The 12,953-nt window shown below is 37.4% G+C and overlaps 2 protein-coding genes across 2 annotated transcripts in view; both read right to left on the reverse strand.

Moving 5' to 3' along the window:
• The window catches only part of ak4 (adenylate kinase 4), a 439,278-nt gene that overhangs the window by 274,856 nt on the left and 151,469 nt on the right, over window positions 1–12,953 (reverse strand). The window lies entirely within an intron of this gene.
• On the reverse strand, window positions 9,616–10,343 carry LOC133985240 (cornifelin-like). The gene is made up of 3 exons (XM_062424836.1): window positions 10,277–10,343; window positions 9,940–10,127; window positions 9,616–9,825 (listed from the first exon to the last, which is right to left on the reverse strand). The coding sequence occupies exons 1-3, from the start codon at window positions 10,341–10,343 to the stop codon at window positions 9,616–9,618; spliced, it is 465 nt and encodes a 154-aa protein (XP_062280820.1).

Below are 12,953 nucleotides of genomic sequence, written 5' to 3' on the forward strand. Positions count from 1 at the left end.
CAAATGTGTAAAGTTGTAAATTTAGCATTGCTTCACTATTTAAAATGTTATATAATTAAAATGCATCATACCTTGATCCTATTTTTGTTTCGAATGGATGCCCTTAGAGACAGGGCAGCGGGAGGCACAAACAGAGGTATCCCACTGACTGCACATATGGAAGGGCTGCAAATGTCACATAGTGGGAGACATTAGCTTTCTCCAAATCTATTTGAAACTGCAGGCAAGGCAAGGGCAGCACCAGAAACCATAGCAACCTGAAAAACATGCAGCTACATTTGACAAACTCACAAAGTGACTTGGATGCACTGAAGATTGATTTACAAATCAGAGGAAATAAGGCCTTTTTTTTTTTTTAAAGATGATTTTGAATGAATGAGTCAAAGTTGTGTTATGAACTCTTACATGTACTAGCTTCTTCAAAGCAGTCCAAGAGTCCACTCTTCCACTCTGTCAAGGGCTTTTCTGCCATTGTCTGTCAACTAAATCACTTAAGCTGTAGAAAGTGAACAGTTGTTAACACATGGAAATCAAAACATTATTATAAAACCATGACATTACAAAAATGTAATATCTTCTTGGTATAGGTGACTTCATATCTCCATCTCCATCTATGAACACTAACTCATGCCAGACAATTTCATTCTTGCGCCTGCACCTCTACAGCAAATGATCAGATTAGATTTTGGAGCAACTTGGCAAAACTTGTTCATAAGACAACAAGAAGCTAATATGTATATGATCTTGATTTCACAGAACATATACCCAGTGGAAGCTAGTTTTATGCTTTCTTTTTTTAAATCTGGGTTCGAGATAAATCCAGTGGCAGTAGCCATAACACCCCAGCACTGTGTTTCTTTCTGTTTTTTTTAGCTACTGTTGCCTCTGGCAGTCTTGGTTTGACTGAATATACAGTTTTATGTTTTTACTAACACATTACAATCTATAACAGCCAAAACGAAAACTTCTGAATAAGATGCACACACTGTGTTTGTAAAAGTCAAACAATTCAACTGAAACAGTCCCAAACCGCATGAGGAAAACCCCAAAAAATGACTGTTTGGTAGTGTTTCAATATAAAGTGTGTCCCTATTATAGTTTGTGGAAAAGTTTAAAAACCTGAGATAAAAATTGGAGCAAGACTTCAGGTGTAAAAACAATACAAAGTGATGTAAAAATAACATTTTTTAGTGACTTTAGAAATCATTTGAAATGCTTTTTTTAAACTAAATGTAACAGGTGGGATCAAAGTCCATAAAACAAAGTAGATACATTTTTAGTCATATTACAGAGATATTATGATAGGCAAAAATAATGTTGTGATCTATATGTCAGATGCTGTTGATTGTCACTGCAGTTTCAATAAGTAATTTAAAGACTGAAACTCTATAAAAGTGAAATACTGTTTAGTAGAATTTCAACATAAAGTGTGTCCCTATTATAGTCTGTGACTATACAATTAAAATCATTGAGATCTCTTTCTAATATCTTTTTGATATCATTTCATGCCTTTCATTGTGTTTTGTCTCTATAAATGCCCTTGTTCTGGATTTACAGCATGTTAAATTAAACTTTAATTACATTTTTAGGCTAAAGATACATTTATTATTGTAAATTTTTAAAGATCCTACCTGGTTTAGCATAACCCGCTTTACAACTCTGGAGCAGGGATTAATGAAAGGATTAGGAGTGGCAATTTACCTCATCACATAGTATTTAGATGTTTTCTTTATGTTGTGCTCATTTATTGAGTTTATTTTCTTCTGTGCATGTGTTGTTTTCATTGTCGTGAGTATCTATTTATTTTACTCATGATCACTGTAGCTTGTGGAAAGAAACTCAAACTCCACTACGAGAAAGTCAATAGGATACATCACATCACATTTGTGATGACAGTCATGGTCTTAAAAATACAAAACTGTTCTGCTGACACACCCAAACGCAGTAACTTAGCCTCACCAAACTAGGTTTCCTAAAACCATTTGTGGTCCACTGTAAACATGACACCAGTGTAGCTGTAAATATACAAGGCCCTTCATGTAATCTACTGTAAAGAGGATCAACTCCTCTGAGAACTGCATTTATAAGGAAGGCCAGGGGCACAGCCAGGGATTTTGGGCCCCATGAAAAGATGGCCTCACTATCATGCACAGGCCACGCCAATCATGTGCAATTGCTGTAACCACACTTCTAGAACCCAACTGACCCATTCAAAACCGTAAAATACCCTACCTACGCATGCTTGCAGCTCTGTTGTGTTGTAGTCCAACACTAACTGTACAATATTTACTGACATTGAGCTTTGAAAAATATAACATTGTGTCTTTCACAGTCTAAATAATCTTAATGGTACAATTCTTAAATGGAAAATCCTCTGAATATGAATTACATAAAGTAAACAATGTCAATTGGACATTGGGCAGAAACGTGGACCTAGGCATGCTGATCCCTGGCATAGTAAATTAGCTCTGCTGGGGGACTTCAATGCCCACATGGGCAATGACTGAAAAACCTGGAGGGGGGTGATTGGGAGGAATGGCCTGCCAAATTTGAACTCGAGTGGTGTATTGTTATTGGACTTCTGTGCTAGTCATGGATTGGCAATAACAAACACCATATTCGAGCATAAGGATGTTCATAAGTGTACTTGATACAAGAACACCTTAGGCCAAAGGTCAATGATCGACTTTGTAGTTGTGTCATCAGACCTGTGGCTGTCTGTCTTTGACACTCGGGTGAAGAGAGGAGCAAAGCTGGCAACTGATCACCACCTGGTGGTGAGTTGAATCAGGTAGTGGGGCAAGCTGCTTGACAGACCTGGGAAACCCAAAATGAGTAGTGTGGGTGAACTGGGAATGCCTGGCAGAACCCACGTCCATAAGATCGTCGACTCCCACCTCCGGAGGAACTTCTCCTGCATTCCTAAGCTCTAAGACAGGGAGGTTGAGGACATGGAATCTGAGTAGACCACGTTCAAGACCTCAGTTGTGGATGCAGTTGCTCAGAGCTGTGGCCGGAAGGCCATCGGTGTCTGTCGGGGCGGCAACCTGAGAACCTGCTCGTGGGCACCAGCAGTGAAGGAGGCTGTCAAGCTGAAGAAGAAGGGCCTTTAGGGCCTGGCTGGCTCAGGGGTCTCCGGAAGCAGCAGACAGGTACTGGCTGGCCAAAAAGGCAGCGGAAGGAACACTTTGAGGAACTCCTAAACCTGACCAACATGTTCTCTATGGAGGAGGCAGAGCTGGATGAGCGGGGGTAATCTTCACCCATATCCCTTACAGAGGTCTCTGAGGTAGTTAAACAGCTCCTCAGTGGCAAGGCGCTGGGGGTGGGTGAGATTCGCCCTGAGATGCTGAAGGCGTCGAACATTGTAGGGTTTTCATTGCTGATGCGCCTCTTCAATGTGGCATGGAGGTCGGGGACAGTGCCCATGGACTGGCAGACCGGGATGGTGGTCCCCATTTTTAGAAAGGGGGACCAGAGGGTGTGCTCCAACTATCAGGGATAACAGTACTCACCCTCCTGGAAAAAGCTTATGCCAGGGTACTGGAAAGGAGGCTGTACACAATTTTCCTATCCCCTTTATATAATTTAACTCCTCAACTCGTGTTATCCCCAATAAATTGATTCAACAAAAAGCCACTTAAGTTATTGTGACAACAAAAAAAATCACAACCATCTCTAATGTTGGATGGTATCAAACTGACAGATAAAAAGTACAACAACAAGCATGTTCACCATTCATTTCAGAGAAGAAACAAAATTGTACCCATAGGCAAGTTTTTCTGGAGATCAAAAATGGAAAACATTAATTGGAAAAGAGCTTGGCTTTTGCCTTATAAGTATTGCATAACAAACAAAGCTTAAGAAATACATTTCAAAATTCTCCACAAAATGTATCCCACAAATGATCGGATTGGCAAATTCATGAACATTGATGTTTCTTGCTCCTTCTGCAAAAATCACACAGAAACAATCTCACAACTGTTCCTTGAATGTGAAATTTCAAAAGACTTTTGGAGTGATCTTCAGTCTGACTGTTCTAAAGCCCTCAACCTTGCATACACTTTTGACCTCAGAGATATCATCTACTTTAATAACTCAAAAAATAAAGCTGCAGAATATCTGATCAATTTTATTATTCTTTATGCCACATTTTTTATTCATAAACAAAGATTTGCCAAAACATTACCTAATATTACAAAATGTCCTCTTAGAATTTCACTTTTTATTTAAACCTCTCAAATTATTTAATAATAAGAAAAGCAATTAATTAATAAATCACTATGAAACACTATTCCCTGAAACCTCTGATTAAATAAATAAATATACGGTCGCCCATAAAGTTGGAATAAAATATTTTTTACCTCTTTCCATGAAATGATTGTGAAAATGTAATTTATTTTTGATAGATAAAGTGTATATATTCCCAAAATTGTATTGATCAATCTCATTGCACCTGGTCAAAGGTGATTACTGATGTGTAAAAATAGAAAATAAAAAGAGGAATGTGTCTGAAAACAAAATAATTCCAACTTTATGGGCAACCGTGTATATGAACCCTCTTTGAACCTTCTTTAATTTATTTTGTTATGTGTAATTTGTCATGACATATTCCTTTTCCTTATCACCTCGTTTGCGTGATGTGATGTTTACCTGTATTGTATGTTCCATTATTGTCGTAAGTCGTGGGGCACCAGATGTTGCGTGTAATGGTGGAAATGATTGTTGGAAACAAGCCCAGGCCCCATATCTCAGATGATGACATGGAACCAAAACTTCCTCCAGTAGGCCAAATTTGTGGTTAGAACAGGTCTTGAGAACAATGTAGGCCTACCTGTTTTGTGAGATGTTGACTTAAAGAACAGAAAACACAGTAACACCACCTCCTATAGATAGCCTAGTCCTTTATCGATCGCTATATTAAACCAGTTGTTTTCAGGATTTCTTAATTATTGTTAAGCTTATTGTCAAAGGCATGTGAGTTGTTGTTTTTTTAGATTGTTAGCAGAACTTTTGAAAAACCAAGCTACAGGTACATGTGAATGGTGTATATCCCCATCTGCTGGTCATTAGAGGTAGAAAGAGTATTACAATGTTCAGTTTATCCAATAATATAACTACTCTGGATGGCATTACTTTGGCCTCCAGTACTACTGTAAGGAACCTAGGAGTTATATTTGACCAGGATCTGTCCTTTAATTCCCACATAAAACAAATTTCAAGGTCTGCCGATTTTCATCTGCGTAACATTTCAAAAATCAGACATATTCTGTCTCAAAATGATGCTGAAAAACTAATCCATGCATTTGTTACTTCAAGGCTGGATTATTGTAATTCATTATTATCAGGCTGTCCTAATAAATCTCTAAAGACTCTCCAACTGGTCCAGAATGCAGCTGCACGCGTTCTGACAAAAACTAGAAAGAGAGATCACATTACTCCTATTTTAGCTTCACTGCATTGGCTTCCCGTAAAATCAAGAATAGAATTTAAAATCCTTCTCCTCACTTTTAAAGCTCTTAATGGTCAGGCTCCATCATACCTTAAAGAGCTTATAGTACCTTATGTACCTACCAGAACACTTCGCTCCCAGAACGCAGGCCTACTTGTGGTACCTAGTATCTCTAAAAGTAGAATGGGAGGCAGAGCCTTCAGTTATCAGGCTCCTCTCCTGTGGAACCATCTCCCAGATTCGGTCCGGAGGGCAGACACCCTCTCTACTTTTAAGAGTAGGCTTAAAACTTTCCTTTTTGATAAAGCTTATAGTTAGCCAGCTCCTAGTTTATGCTGCTATAGGCTTAGACTGCCGGGGGACTCCTACCTCCATGATGCACTGAGCTCCTCTCTCCTCCTCTCTCTATCCATCCATCTATATCCAATAACATTGATGTACTATTAATGCATTCAATAACCTACACTTCTTCCCCGGAGTTGTCTGTGCTTTCTCGTCTCACAGGCAATGTGGGCCTGTAGACGTCCGGATGACAGATTCCAGTCCCGGACCTTCTAGCTTCAATGTTTATGAACTATGTGCTTCTTTCTCTCTCCTATTCTTGCTCTCTCTCCCCCCTACCCCAACCGGTCGAGGCAGATGGCCGCCCACTTTGAGCCTGGTTCTGCCTGAGGTTTCTTCCTGTTAAAAGGGAGTTTTTTCTTAAAACCTGAAGAGTTCGGTTTAGAACCTGCTCTATGTGTAAAGTGCCTTGAGATAACTTTGTTGTGATTTGGCGCTATACAAATAAAGATTGATTGATTGATTGATTGATTGATTGAGTTTATATTGGTTTGGGAGTTAAACAAAAGAACTAAACTAAGACAGTTAGATCTCGAGAACAAGTAGTCAACAAAATATTGTTAGGGAGCACTTAAGAGGATCTTTAGAGATTATGATAATGAAAATAACAGTAATTAAAAATGTTTGTGCAGGTGCTCAGTGTTGCATAGAGCTTTGTAACTATGCAGAGGCCACACAGTGGAGTGATGAGGGGCTTCAAGCTCATTCTACAGACAAGAAACTGCAGGAGCTGAGAGCAGCAGCTAAAAACACAAGGTACAATTTGTATTAGTTTAAATTAGTTCAGCAGCGATCGCAGAGCTGAGCCTGGATGGCCTCAGCTCTCAGGAGGCAACGGGGGCTCAGGTCTTCCTGGACGAGCAGGGCTCCCTGCACTGGCCTGTTTTCTTCTTTTACCCTGAACATCAACAGAGTGACTTCATCTCGGCTTTCTCAGAGAGCAACTGGTAATCTCCTCTTTTTTTCTCTGGCTAAAGTCCTGTGTCATGAATTATACTGTAATACTGTACATGCAGCTAATTGGAGAAATTAATCGTAGTTCAGCAGTGTTTTCTTTATGTATGTGTAGAACTGGCATGGATTTTTCAGTGGCAATAACACTTCAAATGTCCTGAACTTAAAAATACCTAACAGATAGTTTTCCAGTTTGTCAGACTAGTCCTGGACTAAAGCCAAGATCCTGTGAAAATATCTGTTGAGAAACAACTCTAGTCTTGGACTAGACTTAATTCCTGTCTGAAAAATGGGCTCAGTGTGTTTATCTTTTCATTTTTTTTCTTAGAAATGTGTTGAATTCCCTTCTGAGACCTAAAAACACTGTATAGATGCGTTCGTTTTTTGTTCTACAACATTCTATACTGTTAAAATACAGGTAAAAAATATAAATCCATCTCAAAAACAAACATGTAATTTTCCCAGGAAAGACCATGTGTCAATTGAGGGTACTCCATGCTCACATCTTCAGCTTTTCATCTGCAAAATCATAAAAGCATCTTGTAATTTCTCTTTCCGTATCAGTTTCATAGACCACCTGGCTGTCATGTTTGGTGAAGAGCTTCCACCTTGGGACGCGGACAGAAAATATCACCCACAAAATTTACAGGTTTGTGTGCTTTGCCTAAATGTTATTGGTTATTGAAGCAAAAATATCAGGAACTATTCAAGACATTAATGATGAACTGAATGATTAATATACAATATATCTCTTTTTTTTTTTTTAAACGTTTCATTCTTAAACTTCTCTCATTTTACTATCTGTGTAATGCTACAGTTAAAAGATAAAAGTACAGAGATTTTCCAAAGTACTGCCATGAACAATTTTGATTTAATAAATAACCTCATACAACGTTTAGTAATCATAAGAAACCTAAATTGAAATCAATATTTGGTGCGACGACACATCTTGCTCACATGATGTAAAGAAATCATCTTACTGAGGAAAACCAACTATAACCTACCGATTTAGGCACAGGTTGTCCTGAAAGTCCTGAAACTTGTTTAGGTTTTGTGTATATAAAATAAAAAAACGTAACAGGCAATGGTAGACGTTATTTTCTCACACAACTTGCCAGCCTTTTTTGCCACCCTTTCTATTACTGAGCTCAATTTTGTGTGTTTAATGACATGTGAGTGCAACCAATCGTAAGAATAGACAAATATCCTAATGAACAATGCAACTTATTTAATACAATTTTTTTTTCACCTTTTTTGTTGTGTAGTCAAGCAACAGGGAAACAGATTTCAAAGGCCCTGGGACATGTCACCCTTTTGGCAAGTGGCCATGGTGTAACTGGGTGTATGTATGTCGAAGATGTGTTGTATCTCAATTATCACATATTTTTCTGTAATGTCATCCACCACGATTGTAAAATGTATTTGTGAGAAAATGTTATCTTGGAACAAACTTATATCATAAAATCTTTCCTTATGCATAACTTCCTCAAAACTCACACTGAGTCACTTTCTTTTCTGTTCTGTTGACAGGTATTTCGTCAAGGCAGGTACTCCCAGTTTCATCGTTTTGGTAAAAGGCTCGTCATTCTACAAGCAGTTTTTAACAGGAAAGAAAATACTCGGATTGTAAAAACTTTGAGCTTCAATTCTTCATTCATTCACAAAATTCTCTTCATGCCAAATGACTGACTTTATTCTTGAAAAAGATGCCATAGCAAACATGTATATCCACAGTGTCCAAATATCAACACAAATGAATATAAAACAAAAATGAGAGGCAAACACACCAAATGTGCTCTTTGTTTCTTTTTTGAACAAATGTGTAGATAGAAAACAATGTAAAGAAAATGTATTTCAAAGTACTTAATTACTACATTAGCAAAGATGAATTAAACAGAGAAGAGAAAACTGTGTAACAGGTATACACAAATTATTTAAGTGCTTGTTTGTATGAAGTTTAAAAATTGCCTTCATACAATCTTCAGGAAGATCACTCTCAAACAGAAGTCAAGGCTTGGTTACCTTCTGACTTCATCCTTCTCATTTAAAAGACCTGTTGGTTTACCATAAAATTATGTCATATTTTTCAATTAATTAAAACACATTTGACTTAAGACTGAGAAAGAAGTGAAAGCAAGAGGTGTAAATAAGTTTTGCTTTTTATAGGAAGTTTCATGACATCCACCTGTTGTGGCACATCAACACCGAGACGATGTGGTTCACTGAGTGGCAGTGATTACACTATCCACAATGTTCCTGTTCTAAAATTAGTTTTAAAGAGAAAAGCCAAGTTAAGTAATTAAATGCAGTCGACGAAGTCAAGACACCAGCTTTTCTAGCTTGGTGAGCATGCTTATCAGGTATGTTGGCAAAGTGTGATAGACAGATCAGCGGGGCATAAATTCACTACAATGACAAATTGTCAAAATCTTTCTTGTCACTGTGATTTGATGAAATAATTATGATCACACCCATTAAGTAAAACCTGTTGTTAGTGGAAACTTAAGTTTCACCCATCATCATGAGACTTTCCTGTGATGTGTGTGCAATTAATATAATCATACAACAATATTGATTCTTATCACATTGTTTTTTAAAAATATTGAAACAACTAAAGTTGTTAACTTATTAAAGGTTTAAAAAAAAAAAGGTTAACTCTTTTACTGTCACTCCCATTAGACCTAATTAGGATTATCATTAAAGTATCAAGAAACACAAGATATTATGGGGGACATATTATGGGGACATAGTTCAATTCATGGATGAATACATACATGGATTATGTCTTCATTACACCAAACAACACCTATCTGAGTTAAATCAAAGTCTCAAACTAAATACAACAGACCAATCAGAAACCACACATTTCAGTATGAAGCCATGATAACGCTTGATTGGCTCACAAAACCAACGGGCGGAGCCATCATCATTGGAGCAGGTTGCATCTGGACAACAGTTGGGGTCTGTACATTGATGACAGTCGGGGCTTTGTTGCGATGTTTGAGCTCACGGTGCATCTGACACCAGGAGCACCACATGCAGAAACAGGATGCTGCGATGTCCTTACATAGAGAACCCTGATCGAACCAAAGTGCAAATGTGTAAAGTTGTACATTCAAATTGCTCCATCCATTGCTTCACTTTTATTTAAAAGCGGTATATACATCAACTTACAGTAATATGCATCATACCTTGATCCCATATTTGTTTCGAATGGATGCCCTTAGAGACAGGACGGCGGGAGGCACAAACAGAGGTATCCCACAGGCTGCAAATACGGCAGGGCTGCAAATGTCACATAGTGGGAGACAATAGCTTTCTCCAAATCTATTTGAAACTGTGCAGGCAAGGCAAGGGCAGCACCAGAAACCATAGCAACCTGAAAAAACATGTAGATACATTTTACAAACTCACAAAGTGACTTGGATGCACTGAAGATTGATATACAAATCAGAGGAAATAAGGCCTTTTTTTTTTTTAAAAGATGATTTTGAATGAATGAGTCAAAGTTGTGTTATGAACTCTTACATGTACTAGCTTCTTCAAAGCAGTCCAAGAGTCCACTCTTCCACTCTGTCAAGGGCTTTTCTGCCATTGTCTGTCAACTAAATCACTTAAGCTGTAGAAAGTGAACAGTTGTTAACACATGGAAATCAAAACATAATTATGAAACCATGACATTACAAAAATGTAATATCTTCTTGGTATAGGTGACTTCATATCTCCATCTCCATCTATGAACACTAACTCATGCCAGACAGTTTCTTTCTTGCGCATGCACCTCTACAGCAGATGATCAGATTAGATTTTGGAGCAACTTGTTGCGAAACTTGTTCATAAGACAACAATAAGCTCATTTATATTCATATGATCTTGATTTCACAGAACATATACCCAGTGTAAGGTAGTTTTATGTTAACTTTTTTTTTTTTTTTTAAATAAAAAAATGTCTTTAAAAAAAAAAAAATCAGGAATCAAGATAAATCCAGTGGCAGCAGCAATAACACCCCAGTGCTGTGTTTCACGTAGCATTAGGTCATGTCCTTTTCGCTAATGTAGCCTGATGCAGTCTTGGTTTAATTGAATACACAGTGTTATGTCACAATCTATAACAGCCAACTGGAAAACTTCTGAATAAGATGCACAGACTGTGTTAGTAAAATTCAAACAGTTCAACTGAAAACAGTGCCAAACCGCATGAGAAAAACCCAAAACTAACTTTTAGTAAAGTTTCAACATAAAGTGCGTCCCTATTATAGTCTGTGACTATATTGAAACAAGTTGTTCAAAGAATTAAAAGTCTTTATAAAACAATTAAATTAATTGAGATATTTATATTGAGATTCTAATATCTTATTGACATCATTTCATGCCTTTAATTGTGTTTTTTTTCCCTCTACAACCCCCCTTGTTCTGGATTTACGGCATGTTAGATTAAACTTTAATTCAGTTTTTAGGCTAAAGATACATTTATTATTGTAAAACTTTAAGATCTTACCTGGTTTAGCAGAACACGTCTTTACAACCCTGGCGCAGGGAATGAATGAAAGTATTAGGAGTGGCATCTTTTGTATGCAGGACAGCTAAATAAAAACAATGCTGCCAAACCTGAATCTAGGTGAAGAGAGAAATGAAATTGAAAGTGAATGTGAAGAATACAATGGAACTATTGACCAACTTACCTCATCACATTGTATTTACATTTTTTCTTCATGTTGTACTCATTTATTGAGTTTATTTTCTTCTGTGCATGTGTTTCAATCAGCAGTAATACTCATGATCACTGTAGATTGTGGAAGGAAACTCAAACTCCACTACAAGAAACCTCTGGTGAAATGGTGAAAAGTCAGAGATGGTGGGTGTTTCAGACACCTGATGACAAGAAGTTAAGAAGGCAAGTCAACAGGATACATCACATCACATTTGTGATGATAGTCATGGCCTTAAAAACGCATAACTTTTCTGCTGACAAACCCAACCGCAGCAACTTGGCCTCAACAATCAAGGTTTCCTAAAACCATTTGTGGTCCACTGTAAACATGACACCAGTGTAGCTGTAAATATATACAAAGCTCTTCATATAATATACTGTGAAGATGAATTCTTATTTTGAATCAAAACCAAATCCTTTGAGTGTTCATACTCTGTCTTGCAAAGATTCAACAAAAAAGGTACACACTCAGCTGGCTGAGGTCAACATCTTATCAGACTGGGTGCAGACGTCTGAATGCAAACCAAACCTGCTCTAAGACACAGGAATACTGTCCTCCCTGTAAGAAGATCAACTGCTCTAAGAATTGCATTTATGAGGAAGGCCACATGCTTAAAGGAAGTAGTGGAGTACCAAATGCGACGTGTGATGGTGCAAGTGATTGTTGGGAACAAGCCAAGGCCCCATATCTTTTACGACATAGGACATTTTTGGATGAATGGTTTCATGTGAACTGAAAGAAATCCATCCATCTATCCATTTTCTGCTGCTGAAAAACATGACCCACAAATCAACCTATCATCAGTTCATGTCAGTTATGGCAACAACAATTCCTCCAGTATATTTTTGGTTAGAACTGTCTTGAGAACAGCATGTACCTGTATCATGAGATGTTAACATAAAGAACAGAAAACACAGTAACACCACCTCCTACAGATATCCTAGTCCTTTATCGATCACCACATTAAACCAGTTGTCTTCAGGATAGCTTAATTATTGTTAATCCAAAGGCATGTGAAGTGTTTTTTTAGATTGAGAGCAAAACTTTTAAAAAACCAAGCTACATGTGAATGGTGTATATCCCCATCTGCTGGTCATTAGAGGTAGAAAGGGTTAGTATATAGGTATTAAAACGTTCAATTTCCTTTAATACATTGTTCAACTCTGTTTCAATAGAACTGATTTTTAGTTTTATGTTTTTTATTATTATTATTTTGGATTTCACACATACCAAACAATTAATCTCTGGGAAGGAGTCTAAGTGACTTGAGCAAAGCACGTAAACAAAAGAGTGATATTATAAAGCATAGTTTTTGTATGCAACAATTTGTGATGGGATTGTCTCATTGTTCTACATACAAAAATCTTTGCCATCAGAAAAATTTGAAAGACACATAACCACACAGTTAATGAACTGCACACATTTACTGTCATTCCCAAAATAATTTTATTGAACCAAATCTGAAATACATTTTATGTGATGAAAAAAATGAC

Source organism: Scomber scombrus, chromosome 8 (assembly GCF_963691925.1).
Source record: "Scomber scombrus chromosome 8, fScoSco1.1, whole genome shotgun sequence".
NCBI lineage: Eukaryota > Metazoa > Chordata > Actinopteri > Scombriformes > Scombridae > Scomber > Scomber scombrus.

Excerpts from the sequence above, each read along its gene's own strand:
- LOC133985240 (XM_062424836.1), bottom strand. The coding sequence starts at position 10,343 with ATGGCAGAAAAGCCCTTGACAGAGTGGAAGAGTGGACTCTTGGACTGC. Across the intron at positions 10,128-10,276 it reads CTTTGAAGAAGCTAGTACAT|GTTGCTATGGTTTCTGGTGC; the intron begins GTAAGAGTTCAT and ends ATGTTTTTTCAG. Across the intron at positions 9,826-9,939 it reads GAAACAAATATGGGATCAAG|GGTTCTCTATGTAAGGACAT; the intron begins GTATGATGCATA and ends TGGTTCGATCAG.